The sequence below is a fragment of the Scomber japonicus genome, chromosome 8, assembly GCF_027409825.1.
Source record: "Scomber japonicus isolate fScoJap1 chromosome 8, fScoJap1.pri, whole genome shotgun sequence".
Taxonomy (NCBI): Eukaryota; Metazoa; Chordata; class Actinopteri; order Scombriformes; family Scombridae; genus Scomber; species Scomber japonicus.
Window position 1 is genome coordinate 20,540,376 of NC_070585.1, and position 20,810 is coordinate 20,561,185.

General features: G+C 37.7%; 2 protein-coding genes across 2 annotated transcripts; both read right to left on the bottom strand.

Annotated features, from left to right (window-relative positions):
* Positions 1-890: 890 nt before the first annotated feature.
* On the bottom strand, positions 891-2,770 carry cd40lg (CD40 ligand). The gene is made up of 4 exons (XM_053324092.1): positions 2,526-2,770; positions 2,202-2,229; positions 2,002-2,097; positions 891-1,870 (listed from the first exon to the last, which is right to left on the bottom strand). Exons 1-4 carry the CDS (start codon positions 2,724-2,726, stop codon positions 1,491-1,493), a joined length of 705 nt encoding a protein of 234 aa, XP_053180067.1. The 5' UTR covers positions 2,727-2,770; the 3' UTR covers positions 891-1,490.
* Positions 2,771-5,268: 2,498 nt separating this feature from the next.
* tmtops3a (teleost multiple tissue opsin 3a) lies at positions 5,269-12,864 on the bottom strand. The gene is made up of 4 exons (XM_053323937.1): positions 12,480-12,864; positions 9,656-9,984; positions 5,859-6,092; positions 5,269-5,493 (listed from the first exon to the last, which is right to left on the bottom strand). Exons 1-4 carry the CDS (start codon positions 12,862-12,864, stop codon positions 5,269-5,271), a joined length of 1,173 nt encoding a protein of 390 aa, XP_053179912.1.
* Between the last annotated feature and the right edge of the window lie 7,946 nt (positions 12,865-20,810).

Here is a 20,810-nt window from a genome sequence, read left to right on the forward strand (position 1 = left end):
CATACACACCTCCATAGAGATTCACACTTTCCGTGCTGTTCAACTTCACCACTAGAGAGACGTGAAGCACACTGCTGGTTTTTTTTAATGTCTGAGGTGCTAACTTCGAACTTTCATTGCACTGCGTTTTGCTTTTACTTTTAAAACTTTGTATTACTCATCTATTACAGTCACCACGTTAAAGGTCTTTGTAACTTATACCTACAGGTTATTATGTATTCAGTGGTTACATTCTAACCACTGAAAGCTGTAATGTGCATTTTAATCAGGCTTTACTGTGATTTTTCATGTTTTTACCCATTTACTATAAATCCTTAAAAGTCACATTTATAATTACTATTTTTCAAATTATTATCTATTGTTTCATATCTTTTAATGTATAATAATGTCCAAAAGTCTGCCAAAAGCCATTTATATCTACATAGGGAGCCGGTCCTCTTCCTGAGCCCGCCATGAGTTTCACAGCCACTGTACATGCTTCAGCTGGCTGCAACTTACTTCTAGATGCCATTAAAACTTACACAATGGACCTTAAGTTTGCATTTATTTTGTCAAATAGTGTTTCAAATTAATCTGCATTTAAATTACATTACAGCATAACAATGATCAGACATAGAAATGTGCACAAATGTCCTCTGTGATGGATTACACAACTGAAGCTAGTTTCAATAATTTAAATGAATGGAAACCAATGGCTCCCTGGGAAGGAAGAAAAATATATTACAAAATCTAAAACTACAGCTAGCTGTGAAAAATTGGCAGCAACAAGGTCTACATCGTCTGTGATTATGGAGCTAAAACTTGCAAAGATGTTTTTTGTTAACCAGATGCTATGAACCCAACACATAGTTTGATGCCAGTATCATTCTTTCTGTTCATACATTGTAAAAATGATTTTCCCTTCTAGGGTGTTAGGGTACACGTGGTCCTGTTTGTTGTGGCTAAGCTTCATAAGAAGAGGCATCTTTGGTCTGTGGTTTCCTATTTCCCCAGAATTTTGAAATGTTAGCGACTGAACTAGATTGCAAAATTCAGGTTTTGCACTCACTATCAGTATTTTTGTGGTCTCCAACAAACTGCTGTTAAAATGCATTAGTTTGTACCTTATTGCTGATTGTTCACCCCCCTCTCTCTTACCTCTAACTAACTCCAAAAACAGGGTAGATGGAGGAAAAATTAAGAAAAGGAGAAGAAATATTTTGCATTAAGTATTAAAACTTCATTTCACCTTCATACAATCCCATTTACATCAATAAATACAGAACAGCCATTCACATTACTGCCATAGAAATTACACAAAGTAAATCTTATTTAATAAATTATAGTTTGCGAACGCAGTCTCTGAAATCCATAAAATAGGAAATCATCCGTTTGATACACAGTGCAGTCTATTTAAAAGTGTTCTTTGTAGCTTTAAATCCAAATCCATCAACATGACAGAAAGTTTCTATTCTTCAGCTTAGGTCCGGGCATGTGCTTGTATAGGAGTCCTAAACTTTGTACATCCCAAAGGCTGTGGCTCCTTCATTGTAGTCCACCAGTGAAAGGTCTTGTACCCAGACACTGAGCTGGTTTCCTTTCTCTAGTGTGATCACCTCTCCCTGTGTGGCTGTGCACAGCCGAGGGATGGATGAAGACACACTGCGGATCTCCAGGCTGCAGAAGGCCTGCATCATAGTCTTCTCAGCTCCTGTCTCATTCTTCCTCATCTTGACCATGCTGACCAGTGGGAGCTCAGAGTTGCCCTTTGAGAAGGTCACCCTAGAGAAGACATAGTAGTCACCAGGCTCCAGAATTGTCAACCAACTGTAGCGGTAGTAGTTGATGGTTCTAAGAAATGAGTGGTTCATGTCCCACTCTAGATAACCGGCTGTGGAGACAGACGGAAAAATTAAAACATTAACAAGCATTATTTAAGATACTTTTACAACCCTGAATTGATTTAATGGTATTTGTGATTTTATTATTTCATTCAGAATTGTGATTTTAATCATTTCTTACATATGGATTTCTGTTCTTTGTGTGATCTCTGCTGAACTATCATGCGTGCCAAGGGTTTGTAGGAAGTTCTCTGATTTTCTGATGAGAGAAAGGCAGCTGGAAAGAAAAATAAGCGTCCGGTCAGAGACATAGCTGAGATTGTTTTTTGCATGCAATTTACTTATCTAGACATTGGAAAGAAAGAAATTAAATAAATGTACCTTTTCCTTCAGCTGAGTGAAATTTGTCCTGTAGGGATTTCAAAAAATAGAAAAAACATAAGGAACACGTAGTACACCATGTACAATATGTTAAATGTACATTTTCTTATCATCTTGTAATTTAATATTCACACCAGTAATATGTTTATCAATGTTCATAAAATGCTCATCTTGTAACACCCAGACACTGTGTTGTGAATACAATACCTCATCTACTTATTTAAGGACATTTCCTGTGGTTTGAGTCCAGTGTCACTCGTCTGCCAGACATATTTTTACTTACTTAGTTTGTGTTTGTAAAAGTAATTAAAAAGAGATTTTTACCATTTGGTGAAGGTGGTACAGATAGATGAATCCCCCGACAGATAGCAATAAATGCATCAGCACAGCACCAACCAAAAATCGGATGAGTGTCCTGCTGTGGCCTTGTGATGGAAGTTGAGCTGGTATGAACACCGGGTGGGACCGGTTGAGGCGCGGAGGCACCGGTGGTGCAGGCAGGCTGGTCTGGTAAGTGTTGATCATGGTGGAGAGGAGCAGTGAAACCTAGAGAGGCCTAGTGTCCGTGACCTCCCATGCACTTCTGAACAACTGCTTTCTTCAGCAACTGAGTTTTTGTCTTGCTACTTCCTGGAAGCTCTGAACACTTCAGCATGCAGATGTGTGAGATGTGTGACCTTTGGTAAGTATTTGTGTGTTGTATGAAATGCCTGTTTGCATTTATTCCCTCCTCTCTGTCAGATATGTTTCCCTAAATGCTCACAATGCCACGCACCCTTGTATTCGTCAATATTTCTGTTACAGTTTTTTCCTAAATTACTAAAGGATATTTTCTGAAACACTGTTACATTAATCACACCCTAACCACAGCATTGTATACTGAAAAGCACAGCACTGTATTTGTCCTGCAAAAGGCACATTTTAATTTTTAACTTGCCACTGCCACCAAAATGATATGACAGTCTTAGAAACTGTGTCAGTGTGACAGAAGACTTTAAGATATTAAAAACAAAATGTAAGTCACCTCCAATGTCTCATTCCAAACACATATCTGTCTGCTCACAGGATTCTATCTCATATTTGGTCTTACAAATAACACACAGAATATCTTGATATGATATGGTGCAACTCTCCCCTACATGTCTTCCAGCTCCACCTTTCCTTCTGATCAAACACACATCACGTTGTATGTTTTTTGCTTCACATCTGTGTGAGTGGTCTGTTGTTTCTCTTTGATGTCTGCTGGTCTATATTCAATCACTCAGTAACTGAGTTTCATCTGCTGTGTGTAAATGTGTTTGAGAAATGGTACCTGTGGAGTACCTGCAATTCCTATTTGACATTATCTTATGAGCAAAACTGTAATAATTCTATTAATGTAATATATAACATATAGTGTCATGATAGTCTGTAAAGTAGGCATCATTACACAGAGCATACTCAAGTTACTAAGTATGGAGTGTTCAGTGGTAGTTTCACACTGTTCTGATGTGGACGTGGTTAACAGAGATGACCAAAACAGCAGTAGACAGATATTATTTAAAGAAGCAGGAAACAACACATTCATTACACATCTTCTTTATTCAAACAACAATGGAACATGAGTGTCCACTCATGAAAAGCTTTCTGTTGAACCTTAAAGTTGGTGTGATTATTACAGGTTTTACTTCACATGAAATTTAGAAGGGACATCTTTTAACAAGCACGTGATAAACAAATTCCAAATTAGTTAAGTGTGTTGAAAGCTTGAGGAATTATCCAAGTACAAGATACATTTGCTGTCAAAACAACCACAGTATATATAATGCCTGCTTGGATGTGGTAGAATCGGCTGTAACTCATGCCCACACCGCCTGGTTAGGCTAATGTGAAGTGTTTTTATGTGGCATACTTAGAAGGTCACAGTCTAGTATGCATAAGGTATCTTAAGAGAGGAGACCCTAACCCTAACCCTGCTAAATTCATTTTTGTGGTAATTTCTGCACCACGGCAGGTCAGGCCATCTTTTCCAAAAAGATACATTTTTGCTTCATTGTTTTGTACTTTTAACATGTTAGTGATCTTTATTAGACTTCATATTATGTATTCTGGATGTCAGTCCATAGTGATAAAATACTTTTTTTTCTCCCCCAGAAAAGAGGAAAATTGATGCTGCTGGTTGATGACTCACACACAGCACCAGCAAGCAACATAAAATATTTTTCATGTGCTCATGTTTACAAATATACTGTATAGTTATGGTAATGCAACCAGTGTGGGGGGGCTGCAAGTTTCGTGTAAATAACATCCTTTGCAATGACTCATAGCCTCCCCTAGTGGCTCAAAATATCCTCAACAGTAATTATATACACAGTGTATTTATTTATATGTACAGATATAAATACACAGTGTATACTTAATACACCCTGGCAAAATATAATTGTTTCAGTTTTCGTAATCTAGTGATTTCAATCAATCCTGTGGCACATGGCACAATATTACAAAGGAATATCAATGTTGCTATTGAATTCATTACTCCTGTTTGCTTTGATTGCTGTTTATTGTGGGTAAATGGAAAAAAAATATTTTTAAAAATGGCAAAAAACAATAATAATACTTCAAAATCTAAAGCACATACAGGTGGTGTTGTCTCCAGTGTAACTGATAGGCAAGGATGGATTTTACTTTCATATAACCCATATAAAACGTTCATTGATTTGTGAATTGTAATTATTGGCACCAGCTTTTTACTGACTGATCAATAAATTTACCCTATACCTATACCTATATAGATATTTGGACCTAAGTCTCTCAGAGAAGTGAGGGACTGCTTAATTTTTCAACACATACATGAGGCATTTCTAAAGAGTTAATTCAAAGCATGTACATATGCATTAAAGTACATGCTAAAACTGCATGGCACTGAATTTACATTCAAACATAACAGAGTTGACTTTTGTCTTCATATGATAAATCAATAGGGGTTGAGAGATAGAAGGCAAGTTTGTGTCTTTTTGTTCCACTTTGGATTCAATAAAGCATCTGTTTTAACTTTCACAGTCTGTCAGATGAAAAAGATGAAACAGCTTTAAGGAGTGTAGTGAACAACCAGGGTGTGGCGGTCATTGTGCCGGCTGCAGAGAACAGTGTTTCTGGACCTGCTAACGATCTGAGGCTGTAAAGAGCTGAGGGACCCTTGTCTATGGACAGGGAAGAAACCAGATAACTGTGTCCTTGGGTTCGGGTGCTCCTCTCCTTGAACTGACTGAGGCTCCCCTTTGCACTTCATGAAAGCCACAAAGCATCTATAAAACTGTTGAAAATAAATGACAAATTATTATGGATTTAAATATAAAGTCAAACTCAAACTAGGTATGAATTTCTCAGTTTTAGACATAAAGGTTACATGTAGTCATTGTTACAACATCATTGAAACATCACTAAATTTAGATTTACTAAGGGTTTGCGTGTGTAAAAACGTGTGCAAACTTGATATCACCTGCAAAAAATGTGCAAATGTGCAATGTGCACTAACGAGGCTTGCGTCTTTCAAATGTGCAAGATAATATGCACTGTCCATTTAGTATGTTTGCCATAATGAATATGCAATATGGGGCGTATTATATATAATTTATGTAACCTAATTCATCCTTCATCTTCACGCTGTACGGCTCTCACCTGGTTGTTGAAGAACAGGTAGATGACAGGGTTGATGACAGTGCTGAACTTCGCCAGGATGGAGGGCACCACACTAGCCATGGGAGTGACCAGTCCTAACCTCCCGAAGGTGGCCATCAGAGCCATGATGCCATAGGGCATCCAGCACAGCATGTAGCAGGACACCATGGACAACACCATCACCATTATGTGCTGCTCTCTGCGCTGAGCTGCCATCACGTTGATTTTACCCACCTGGACACATGGAAGGCGAGGACAGGAAGAGGTGTAGAGGTAACATAATAATAATAATAATAATAATAATAATAATAATAATAATAATAATAATCTTTATTTATTTAGCACTTAGTGTTAAGTTAAAGTTTTAAGAGGATTGTTTTAAGTTTTAAGAGACCTGAAAGAAGACAGTGACACAGACAGGCTTATTTCATAAGGCAGGTCGTTCCAGACCATTGGGACCCTGATGAAAAAGGCTCTGCCCCTTTTAGTTTTCAGCCTAGACTCTGGAAGAAACAGAAGCCCTCTGCCCTAGTGTCTAAAACAACATCAAGGTTCATAAGGGATTAAAATGACTAGAGTATAATTCAGAGCCAGATCATGAAGAGCCTTATAGATAATCAATGTTAAAATCAACCATAAAACAAATAGAGCCAATTTAAAGAGGCTAAAACAGGTGTTATGTGATTGTGCCTAAATTCTGGTTAAAAGCCTGGTTGATGAATTATAACATAATTGATAGGATCAATACATTTTCCTACCTGTAACATTCAAATCAACCTTATTGATTTATTGACAGTTTTTTTATCTCCCCAGGCCTTGATTATTGCACCAGTCTTTTCCTTTATTTCTTAACAAGACTTTGAAATGACTGTACACAACTCATCCACCAGGATTTTACACAGAACTACGAGGAGCCCATCAGGGCCCCAAGGCTCTAGAACAACTAGCCTGAGGAAATGTGCCTGTTTATATAAAAATCATAACAGAAAAAGTATTGTTCAAAACACTGCAGTATTTCAATGTATCTCTCTTTGGCGCCATCCCATGGTTATTTTAAAAAAAGGAAGAAATGCATACGGAAACACTACTGCCTTTCATGAAGATAAAGAGGGCAGAGATTAAAAAAAGTGTTACATTTTTCTATACACAAAAACGATGAATATGAACTGAACACACATTCAACACAATGCAACACGAAACTCTCTTGCACAAGCTCCATTCGGTGATTAATGCTATGGAAGATGGTTGAAAGCTCTTATCTTCCCCTGTAGAGCTCTTGAATTATCAGATTTTCTTGATGAAAAGCTCCAAAAAATGTTACTTTTTCTTCCATTTAGCCCATGAGCAGGGCAAAATCTTTACTAACATGTCAATCTATTTCATATGCTAAATAATGGTTGAAAATTGTGCAATAATGGTTATGTTTATATCAAGGTTACAGTGATATAAATCAGAAAATTATTAGAAAATGAAAAAGACTTGTTCTAAAATTCAGTAAAGACCATATTACTGTAACCAAAGAACCATTCATTAAAATACCACATGATGGCTTCATGGATGGATCATTATATAGTCATCTAAATCCGTCCTGCTGGTTTCCCCTGATGTACTGAAGTTAAAATTAGCATGCACTGCAGAATGACAGGTAGGAATGGTTTCAGAACATGTGGTCACTGTTTTGTGTAATCATCCTCAGAAGCTCATCATGATGCTTCATGAGCAAATGAGTGTCTGCCACATGCAGGAAGCTCCAGAGGAGAAACCTCTGCCCTTTCTGTCAAATTACTATACACTCAATTACACTACACCTTGTGTGATATTAAGTCTTAACCTTTTCTGCTATGTCCCTTGATCCTGAATCATGTATGTGATAACTATTCTGGCCAATGAGCATGGCTGAACTTGTATTATGTTTTGAATATAACTCACAGAGAGAACCTGAGAAGTGTATCAGCTATATCACATAAGCAACTGATCAAAGGTTTTTGAGTGATGTGAATTTGTTTTGTTTCGATAGCAAAACTAAAAACATAATTCTGTTTTATTTCAACTTTGAGACTGAAATCTTAAAGATAAACTGAAGGAAGACTTCAGGATCATCCTTCAGTGAAAAACTGCACTTTGTGTATACTGTATGTACATCCTTTATCAATTGACATACAGCTGTTGTTGAATATGTCTCCAAACAGTATGTGAGTTCACAGAAAAGGCTTTAAAGGCAGCACTGTGAGTGGAATCTCAATGGGATGCTGCCATGCAGAGAAAAACAAACAAGCTTTATCCACAATGATGCTGTTGATATAAATGTGATCGCTCATTCTGACGTGTCAGTTTAAGTCCGCTTTAAGAAGCCATAGGCTCCAAAGACTGATTGCTCAGTTTCTAAGAAAAGCCTAAGGCGGTGCTCTCGGTTGGAAGGCGACTGGTGTGCGACTGAGCCCCTGTTCACCGGCACAGTAATCAAGCCTGCAAAGCCTCTCTCTCCTCTGACTCCCTCGGGTGCATGGAGTTTAAATAAAATAGGGGTGCTTATATAATAGCAGGTATCCAATAGTGACGGGTAGCTTCCTCAATCTAAAAATATCTTCTCTGTGACTCATTGATGGGAGTAGTAGCAGCAAAGTGCATGGAGAGACCCAATACCAGTTCGGAGCCCTTAATTACCAATTATTTGTGCAACTGGCAGGTTTATGTAAGCCACAAAGAGATAGGAATGAGTCACTGGAAACTGAGATGGGGGTCATTGTACACACTTCCCTTACGACATTGCCCCGCCATCCTTCCTCTTGTTGGATACATTGATTCTAAGATTGTAAACTCAAAACTGTTGGGGTTTCTGGGATTATATAACTTGATGCTCCATGAAATTACCTTGAAAATATGTGACCAAGTGTTAGTTGGAGGCTGACAGCCATCATTCAACACTCTGAGGCATGATCTTATGTCCTAAGAACACCTTGACAGCTCAAGAGACACACTTCATAGCCATTAAGGATTCATAGCTGAACTGATAACATGGTGTAAGGCGACACTTCGAGCGCATTATCCTGAGAAAATTACAGCTCTGTGACACCTGCTGTGTGTGTTGTACTGAACCTGTCAGTGAATTTGTACTGATTTTTTGCTAAAGATAAGAATAACACAATGTGTCCAGCCATATCAAATACATCAAATACAATGACAACGTTACATTCACACCTATATTTTAGTAGGATTATAAAGCAGCAGACAAAGTGAACTATTATGAACTATTATGCTGGCTAAAAGGGCAAAAACATGAAATTCACAGGAAACACCTACTGTCAACCAAAAATGAAACATGTCAATGCGTGGTGGATTTACTGTGAAAAGGTGGTATGTGACAGTTGAAACCCAAAATGCAGATGCACAGTTTTCATATGAATAGACAGTTATTTTAAATTCTGATTCAATGCTGTGTGATTTTCTCCTGTGTGGTGTTTAGTATCAGGATGTTTCCATTCCTATTCAAAGATATGTCAGAAATTGTTGTATATAAATAACACAAATTAAAAAAAACAACATCACTGGTTTGTTATTTAGAATTTGCATTATATGATTTTGCATTATCCCTATATAATTAGTTATTTATGAAAGATTACCCAAGAAATCAATCCCACTCTATCAATAAATATGCATATGAGGAGATCATTGCATTCACACCGAGTAGACAAAAAGAACAAAATATGCAGTATACTGTGTGCTGGTGTTGTTAGTTCTGTGTCAGATTCACATATTTGTTATCCTTTTAAGAGTGCAACGGGTCTGTTTGAACTCACCCTCCTAATTGCAACCAGGATTCGGCCATAAGAGTAGACCATGAGTAGAAGGGGCAGCAGCAGACAGAAGATGAACAGACACAACACATATGAGACAGTGGTGGCCGAGCGTAGATGCCACTGGACAGAGCATGTCGTACCAGGACCCTCAGGCCCATAGCTTCCCCAGCCCAGGAAGGGCGGCAAAGTCCAGAGAAGAGAGTAAAGCCAGGAGCCTCCAATACACAGCCAGGCCTTCCTGAAGTCTGAAATGTCAACCTGGGAGGAACGCAGCACAGTGGTGTAGCGCTCATAGGAGAGAATGGACAAGGACACCAGAGACACAATCCCTTACAGGGAAAAACAGAGAAAGATAATTTACAATGAATATACATTAAAGGAAAGCAATACTTTATACGTTATTCATCCCCATAACTTCTATTTTGCCTCACTTTGTGGAAATAAAAGGTCAGCAACAGAACTCTGAAACTGACTTACTCACTGAAAGTCTCACGCAGTCTATATAACTTGCTTATCACCAAAATGTAAACTCTCAGAAGTGTGAAAACAATTCTAACAAAGGAAGTGAAGAATTCAAAACAACTGAAAAAATATGTTTTTTCCTCTAATAAAGTTAGACTTGTAATGTATATTATAATTCCTTTTTTGCTTTGCTTTTTGTCACCTTTACTGAGAGGGACCATTTTCATCTAATAGAAATTATTTACTTAATTTTGGGTTGAGATCCTCATACTACATCCTGATGACAATTTATTATTATTTATCTACAGTGTATGTGAACATTATACAATCATATATTTGCATGTGCCTCCTTTTTACAATCAATTCTAGACAGGAGGGTACCAGATGTATAAATCATTCTGGGCTGATTGATGGTCACCTGAATGCGCAGAAAACTGTATCTTGCTTCTTTTTACCCCCAGACTTTTCTTCTAGTGTCATGCGATGAGGTTGAGGTTGTGGTGTGGTTTTGATGGATATTGGATGGATTGCAATGACATTTTGTTTCAAAATTCATGTCCCCCTCAAGATGATTTGTAATAATGTTGTTTTCCTGATTAGATAGACTTTTTGTCCATGTGGCGATGGGCTGTGGTTTGGGCTGCAAGGAAGAGATGGGTGGGAGTGGCTCATGGGAGCAGTGTTGCCTGTTGTTTACTCATCATATTATTTTTATGAAGTAGCATGCTGCACCTGGAGAGAGATGCTGGAGCCAGAGGAAGTTGGGCGTGCCAGATGTCTGTTCTAATTGTAAATTGATTGTGTGCTGTTTGACAAACTGGACTGTGTGCCCTCCATAAACAGCAGCATGTATGCGGAGCAGTTAAGAGTGAGAAAAATGTTTATGTTGTGAAAGTATGTCAATACAAAGGATTGCTTAAAGTGGACAAAACTGCTTGTGACTGTGTTTGTGAACCCTGAAGTAGCACTGACACCAATTACGGTCCAATACTTTGGTTTATGTACCAAATATCTGCAAAACTGATGACATTCAGACTCAGTTGTGCTTTTTGTATGTTTACATGAGAAGATGATGGACACGGAACATCATGCCCATGTAATGTCAGCATATTAGCATTGTCGTGAGCATGTTAGTATGCTGAAATTAGCATTTAGCTTAAATCAGCATTGTGCTTAAATACAGGTGCCAGTGTCTATGCATTTTATTTTTATTTTGTGGACCCACTTTCCCTTTGGGCAATGCAGTACTAGTTATGTCAGTTATTTCCTATCTTTCTCACAATGCTTTGTGACTACAAGCAGAGAAAGGACATTAACTTGTTGTCCTCAAGCCCTCATTCACAACAAAAATGAGTTTGACCACAGAGAAAGTGAGTTGCTCTGTTAAAAATACTTATAATTCTTATTTTTGGTTGGATTATTCCTTTAAGCTTTAACAAAATAGCTGTGAATGTGCGAGCATGTCCATGCATATATGTGTTAGTTTGTTCCAGGATGACCTCTTTAATGCATGCAAATTATGTGACTCACCATTAGGTAAGTTCATCTTTTGTGCAACAAACAGGAAGTGCATATTGAATAGACAGGAATCTCTAACACACTGGCAATGAAGCCTTCAACTGGAGACTTTTCTTTAAAGCTGTTATATATCTTCTCTGTTGGGCAGTATACAGTATGTGTGTTACGAGTGGTGGGAGATTCAATAAGTAAATAGGTCAAGATGGCAAAACTGTATTAAGTCCATCAAATGACACACTAGATCTGAATCATCCTTACCTTGACACCAGATGAACAGACTTCATCACTACTGTAAACCACTGTTCCTGGCTGCCTGTGTCGCTGAGTTGTGTCTTGAATCTCTGTGTTATATTATATTGATGTTATTTGATATTTATACAATCTGCTTTTTACATATCAGTTTTATCTGTTTCAGGAATTAGCTTTTTTTCAAAACTTATAATTTTAAAAACAAGACTGAAAATGTTCCTGCAGTTTAACTTAAATCTGTGACACTTCAAACTGTAAGTCAAGCATTTTTGTTATCTTATTCCTACCAAAATAAAATAAAATATATATATATATTTTTTAAAGAACTGAAGTGATGACTCTACTGCATTTATAAACGTTACTAATGAAAGGCGAACCTCTGCATAACAACACATTTAATTTTTATATTTATTTAGACGATAATACTTGCGTACTTAAATAGCCCCTTGAATGCAGAATTTTTAATTTCAATGGAGTATTTTTACATAGTTGCTACTACGGCCACTCAATACTTACCAATACAACCATTGCACATTTTAACTTTCTGAATTAATCAATAAACATCTAAGTCTAAGTCTACACAGCTGTCACTCACCAAAGAGGGAATTGGCGAACCCGTACCACTTGCAGCCGTACTCTCCTATGAGCCATCTTCCGTGCAAACTCGCCGCGAAGCTGAAGGGAGTCCCGAAAACGCACACGAGTATGTCGCTAAGGCTGATATTCAACAGGATGAGATTGATGGGAGTCCAGAGGGTGCGAAACTTTGCGAATATGAGGAGAGCGAGGAAGTTGGTGAGGATGCCTGCCACTAGAATGAAACCGAGGCATACTGCCACCACCGTGTGGCTGGTCCGGCTCAGCCCGCTGGGGGTCTGGGGTGCAGTGGAGTCCCGCAGGGTGGCGTCGGTGCTGAAGCTGGAGCTGGAGAGGGAACTGTCTGTGGTACTGAAATTGTAACCGCGTGTGTGGACGACCATAGTAGTAAGAGGAGAGGAGGCTGAAGAGGAGCTGGACACACACAGCAAGAAGCACTACAGTCCTGCACAGTTCCTGTACAGCAGCTCAACGCGGTGTGGCCGATCTATAACACAGTTATTAGAGTGTGTGACCTGTCCCCTTTTTATACCCTGCAACCCTGTAATGTATGTAAATACCCCCCACCACCTTCTCTCTGGTACACACATACACACTCACTGTTTTTTCTATACAGTTATTGTAATGAGTCCTTTTGATCACAATGGCCTGTGTGAATGCAATAATCCCCTCAAATACATGCTCTCCAGCTGTAATGCCCTTTAAGGAGTTATGCCAGGTTTATTTTGAGACTGAATAAGTAAGAATAACAAGTTACAGTGACTGCCACTAGGTTAGACTTCTTCATGGCAGATACATGGGCCAGATGAATTGACTATCCAAACTGAAAGTATAATTTAACAGTCACTGGATGACTTTTGCGTAGCTGTGCATTTTATATTCACTGCTGCTTTCTGAGCCACTCTGTTCAAATTATGTCAACAACAAAGACATTTTCACACCTGTTCAGCATTTTCTTTTCTGCACAGCCTCCCATGCAATAATCCTATGACTTAAAAGGACTACACCAGTGTTTTATCACATTGAAAATACATTAACTATGTTCCAAATTGGAAAGAGATAGACACCTGTAAGTACAAAACATACTGATAAATATATAACATTGTGGTTTTCCCTATAAAATACACTCACCGCCCACGTCATTAGGTACACCTGTGCAATCTAATGCACAGGTGTACAAGAGCTCTGCCATAAATTGTACTTTTATGTAGATTATACATTTTAAGTTTTTGTTGATATTGTCAGAAAGGTGATGACTCTTCATGTTTATTATTGAGGTTGTACCGGATGGTGTTGTTGTCCTGGAGTGCATTATATTGAACAATGTTTCTAATATTTTTTTCCATTCCATTAACATACATATGTGAAGCAAAAATATTAGAAACACTTAAAGTTACTTTTTGGGGTAGTCATTCCACTGTTGTTCCTGTTTATAGTTTTTAAAGGATACAGACACTGATGACCTTTATTGAAATCCCTTTTATTTTATCTAACACATCACATACCCCCATTTCTCTTTGTCCCTGTGTAGATTCCTGAGAGTGTTTTTCCATTGTGTATACATGACTCGTGGGACTGACGTCATTCTGCTCTTTGACACTGCCATCGCAGGGGAGATCTCTGAAAATCTCACCGGTCGCTGGTGCCACGTCGAATCCATACACTGCAGCCATGAAAACATAATGCCCCTCGCCTTGCTCTGCAATCAGCATTATTGGTTTCTTGAACGTTCAATGGACAGTTATCACTGCAGACCCAATCGCTGCCCCCCACCCCCCACCCCCTATATGGGCCTCAGATCAGCCTGATTATGCCTGACACACAGGAAGAAAAGGGATTATGGTCTCAAGCCTGCTGGGCTGCTGAATCCACACCTGACTCCAGGAGACATGCAGATTGTCTGCTGTTCTTCATTTATGCCTGCTGCCAATTTTCTGTCCATAGTATTTCAAAAAAGATACAGCAGAAATATGCTTGAATTGTTAATGAGAATCTGCTTAAATCCCTAGCAGCTACAACATCTTTCATTCCTGATGCTATCTTTTTTACACTGCAGACTCCATGTGTGAGCACTATTAAGTAAAGAGGATTCAAGCATGAGCCTAACTGGCACCTGTCTTTATCTTCAGGTGAAACATTGCAGGATTTTATTTCAGAGTTATTCTGTTAGCTGCATCTTTTACCATTTTTTGATTCAGTTTTACATTTCAGCAAGCCAACAAAATGAAACTCTGCTTAACAAACATTACTTATGTACATGTTTGCACTTTTTTCTTGATTGTATTATTAGTTTTAAGTGTTTCTTATTCCTGCATAAATATATCACATATATGCTGGATAACATTATGCTTTTTTCCAGCTGCCACAGTGGAATAAGATAGTTTTGAGGACATTTAAGGACACTGTGTCACAAGTGTTTTGTTTTGAATGTGTAATCTCTATGAAGCCGTCTGAGTGATGCTAAAGGAGCAGCCTCTCTCAAACAAAGCTGAATGAGGATCATGGAGGCTGTAGAGTGGAGAGAAATTCCAACCCTTAGAGGCTTCATCTTCTAGATTCCTTTTTAAGCTTAGATGCCAGATTCTTAATTTTTATAGATGTGTCACAACGTTTTTGATAATAGAAAATAGACGGTGCTTAATATCACCAACAGTCAACAGGCCAGGTGCTTTGTTAACTTTTCTTTGCTGTCTTTGGTTGATATAATCTCCTGCTTAGTTGTTCTAGCACATACCTATTTTTGTTTGTTGTCCCTTTTCTGATTTTAACAGGTATAATGCAAATCTTTCTTATGATGATATTTCCCTTTTGTTATTGTTTAAGTGCATATCTGAGGAGCAGTGTCCTTGAAATGTGTTGCAAGAAATCTGAGACTCATACATTAATTAAGGAGAAAGCAATAGTCCAGTTAAACTATTGTGACTATATAGCCTCAAAGTCTGATCTTTCTCATTGACTTAACATAAATCTTTTGTTGAAAGTGCACAGAATTGCCATTTTTTAAATGCAAGGTCAGTCCTGTGATTTTACAATGTAAAGTTCAATTTTAACTGTGACTTCCTTGAAGACAAAGTTTAACTCAAGATGATTTCACTACACTTCTAACATCAGAAAAACATAATTTCACTGTTTCACCTCTGGCCACAACCAGCTTCACTGATGGATGTGGCTTGGTGTGGTCAGAGTTGTGCTTCGTGGTACCAGTGCACCTGTACATCATTGCAACAGGGTGAGAGGTTAAACCACTGGGGGGCAGCAAAAGTACAATTTTTAGGCAGTGCGAAGGTTTGAGAGCACAGAGATAAATGAATTATTAAAAGACCACAAGAATTGGAAAACGTTGGCCAATTACCAACAGAATACCTAAAGAGTCAGAGTTATGAAGCAGCTACTGAGGGAGATGATATCACTGGATTATTTTGTCAAGCATAGCATTGTCTGAATTGGGCTTGAAAAGGCTCAGTCTGACACTAGTGTGATGGGATTCGGTTGGAGAACTAGTCTTGTTTTGTGTTAATTATGCCAGTTAATTATAGTGTCTTAATGACTACAGTATTTTAAATGTCATTTTTAATAGGTTTCATGTTGTGTGAAATTACCATTCAAATAGTGACATGATTAAAACTTTGAGGCAGTTTATGTTATCATGTATGCTGCCTTTTGTTCCACAATCACATCATATCAGATGGTTTTTGAATAACAGAGGTATTAAAAGGCTGCAAGTCATCCAAGCTAAATTTTATGTGCCCTCTCATCTTTCTGCAAAGCATGTTAAAGGGCACCATATATTAGTAAGAAAGCCTTAAATTAGTGTCAAAACTTTGAAAGAGAAAAGACGCTACATTTCTAGAAAAAATTAGTCAACTTAAATATATCACATATGGAGAAGTGATAGCCAGGCATCCACAGTTGGCGATGAATGTCCTGTCCAACCAACGAACCTTTGAAGTTGGCTAATTTTGTCTTCACCTTTTAAAAAAAATCAATTTGGATTCTGATACAGTGGAACCCAGGAAGGAAACACCAGATATGTGGACTTTTTCAGCCTTGGCAAAAGTTGGCTTGGTCCAAAAAACAATCCCTGCTGCACATGTCTGTTGGGCTTTAGCTTTGATCGAGACATGCCATCAAGGTAGACAAACACAAAAATTGTCTATGATGTTTTTGGGTACATTAGCCTGAACAATTGAAAACCTAATTTCTTGTGTGCACCAGGTCTTACTTATTTGCATTGGTAAGCTGGTGTTGTGCAGGTCTATCTTAGTTAAATACGTCTACATGTCATATATTGTGTATACAAGACGTCTATATAAAGACTGTGTGGGCATCATGTGTACATATGCTTTTGTTCATATTTTCTGCCAACATACATGTGTTACAGTATGTGTGTGTTCCTCAGTGATGATGGTTGAGGTGTTTCTTTGCTCTATAATATGGTCCCATCTCACACACAGATGCTGGTTCCCTATTCCACCAATGCCCACACTTTAGGCTCAGAGCCCAATAGCTCCATTTGTTAACACATCCATGGCTGATGAAGTACCAGATGGAAAGAAACTAATATTAGCACAGCATCACCAATAATCCACCCTTAGCATGTTGAGACAACTATTCCTCCATTTGTGTCCATGGATGATGCCTGCAGCAAGATGTGGATACTGTTATCGTGTTTCCATGACTATTAAAAGGAATCAGTTGATTATCTGCTGAGAAAATGATAAAAGATGATAAAGGACGATATGTAATGGTTGTGGGTTCCATCGGGGAATTGGCTATCTCAATACTAAATATTTATGCCCCAAATGAGCCATGAACCATAACTAATGTAATTACCAGTAATGGATATTAATGGGAGGGTCTTGAATTGCAGTATAGAGAACATAACTATAAGTGATCACGCCCCTATCACATTATCTGTTGAGCTGAGTGAAGAGTCATTTTTTAAATATTGGAGACTCAATGTTTCAATCTTATCAGATGAGATGGTAGTGAAAGAACTAGAAGAAATTTTAGAGGAATATTTTCAAATAAATGATAACAGCGAGGTATCACCATCAATTATGGTGGAGGGGGGAAAAGCAGTCATAAGAGGGAAAATGATAGAAATAACATCCAGACTGAGAAAAGCTCGACTAGAGCAGCAAAAAAGGTTGGAGGGTAAGATCAGAGAATTGGAGGTAGAACATAAAAGAACGTCAGACAATTCCACACTCCTTGAATAAAAAAAAAATCAGAAATAAATTAGATGAACTCTTAACATATAAGGCAGAGGGAGCTCTACGTTTTGTAAATCAAAGATATTAAGAGATGGGCAAGCCGATTACTAGCATTCCAACTCTGAAAAGCCCAAACAAGTAGTATCATCTCAAAAATAAGACCCAATTTCTAAACTAATCAAGGTTAAGCCAACAGAGATAGTAGAAGATTATAACAATCTATACGCCGATTGTACAGATTAGTCTAATCTAATTGAAAATAAAATACAGGCATTCCTTAAGAAACTAAATTTACCAACATTATCGACTAAAGAAGCATCTGAAATGATTAAACCAATTTCAATACAGGAAATACTTAATACCATAAAAATTCTTAAAAACAATAAATCCCTGGGTACGGATGGGTTCCCAGGAAGAGATTACACCAGTATTATCTAAAGTCTTTAACTATGCTCTGTCATCAGGAGATCCACCAAACACCTGGTCAGAAGCCATTATCTCGGTCTTACATAAGGATGGTAAAGATCCGACCTCATGTGACCGATACAGACCTGTGAGTCTCCTCTGTAATGACTTGAAAATATCAATAAACATATTGGCACAGAGAATGCAGAGATGTAGAACTAAACTAATCAAACCAGACCAAACAGGTTGTATTCCTGGGAGACAGGGTGCTAACAACATCACGAGAACATTAAATCTCATATCATGTAGTAAAATGAAGCCTCAGCCTACCATGATGCTCAGCTTAGATGCATAAAAGGTATTTGATGAAATGGAGCATACATTAGCAGCTTTTGGGTTTCATTCAAACTTCATAGATTGGGTAAAAATGTTGTATAAAAACACCAAATCACGAACCAGAGTTAATGGTTGTTGCTCAGAATTTTTCTTAGGGGTCAGACAAGGAGATTGTTTAAGTCCATTATTATTCGCTGTGAGTATTTAACCGTTAGCAGAGTCAATAAGACAAAATAAGGACATAAAGGGAATAGAACATGAGCGGGCAGGTGGGGGTAGAACATGAAACATCTTTATTTGTGGATGATTTATTAATATTTATAAGGGAACCTGGCACATCTATATCAGCCCTATTGAATAACTTGAATGACTACGGTGAAGTATCAGGATATTTGACCAATGAAGCCAAATCAGTGGCTATGATGACATCAGGTGAATGTCCAGCAGAACTAAAGGAAAAGGTGAATTTTAAATAGACTGATAAAGGGTTTAGATACCTGAGTATTATTATTACTCCTAACATATCACAACTCTTTGAAGCAAACTATGGGAAATTGTTATTTGAGTTAAAGAATGACTTGGCTAGATGGGAGATTTTGCCTCTGACGTGGTTAGAATGAATATATTACCAAGATTGTTGTTCCAGTCATTGCCTATTTTAGTTTCTGCCTCAGCTTTTTTAAAAATTGATAAAATCATATTGAAATTTTTATGGCAAAATAAAAGAGCGAGAATTAAATACAAGACACTTCTTTGCTCAAAAGAAAGGGGAGGTCTGAACTTCCATTTCTGACTGGAAAGGCTTGGAAAAAGCTGAAGGTGGGCAATGACTGGATCAGAGGAACAATGAAAGTATGGTCAGTAGTTTCTACCATCTATTATGGATTCAGGATACAACAATTGGGCAAACAATGGGTTGGTATATATTGAACCGGTGTTTAATGGACAAACTATGAAATCATTTGAACAACTTAGACAGGAATTTAATCTACCGGCTCATGACCATTACAAATTCCTACAATTAAGACATTACCTGAAGAAACACCAGGAGTGGGAGAATATTTGTAAGACATCGTCCAAATTGGAGGAACTGCTAATGGCATTCACAGAGGAAGTAACAAAAAAGGGGCTATATCGAAAATCTATAAAGCATTACAATACGAATCTAAGGATGATAATAGGGATGTTAAAAGAAAAATGGGAACTGGAAACATATATAATAATTACAGATGAGGAGTGGAAGGATACATTTAAAGTGGGATATAAACTTTCTAACAGCCCTGCATGGAGGGAATTTGATTGGAATATGAAAATGCGATATTTTAAAACTATTTATCACCTCAAAATATAATATACATCTGGCCTGTGCTGGAGGGGGTGTGGAGCAGTGGGGGATTTTACTCACATTTTCTGTTACTGCCCAAAACTTTTGGAGTTCTGGAAAAATGGGTTCTGGGTATACATTTTTACTTAGACCCAGCACTTTACGGGTATAGTTCCTGACAACATGACAGATAAAAACCTGAAGACATTACTAAGCCACAGCCCCCCGGCATAACACAGTGGAGAGACAGTAAACAATGTTTTTATCATGGAAAAAACCACAGCAAGACTACAACTGAAAATGGACATATTTGTTGAAAGATGGTCACCATTGATTCAGGACTCTAACCACCTCTTTCTGTTGGGTTTTTATATTTATTTTCCATCTGATTATAGGTGGTACATCTCCTTCACAATGTATGTGTTTTTATGTGTGTTGAATTAAAAAAAAGTTGGTGGGCTATTGTATCTGATTCAGAGATGACTTATGTGTTACAGATTATAATAATAATAATAATAATAATAATTCCAGAGACATTACTGTATAAGTAGAAATGGGTAAAAGGCAGCAGAAATGATCCAAGGTACAAACAAATTTTTATTTTTATTTTATTGATTTATAGTATAGGGAACTCGCACATGATTCATCAACGCACAAAAATGTAGTACATATTTTATTTGTTATTGTTGTTACTTTTCAGACTAAATTTAATGCCCAACAACATTTTGATTGTATTTTCATTAGACTATACTTTTACAAAAATAACTTTTCGCATTACTTTTGCTCTAACTCTTATCTGAAGTCAGAAGTAACTACAACTTTTGACTAATTCCCACATTAACACCTCACAAAAAGGTGTCTCTAGGTGTAGGACTTTAATAAACCTCACAAAGCCCTTGAGTACAGTGTTTTGTTGACAGTGCCAAACTCAAAACTCACTATGTTCTACTAAAAAACACTAACTGTAGTCTCCACAGTTTTGATTAGGCTACTTTGCCCCTGGATGTGTGGACAGGTGAATAGAGCTGAGAACATAAGGGATGGTGAT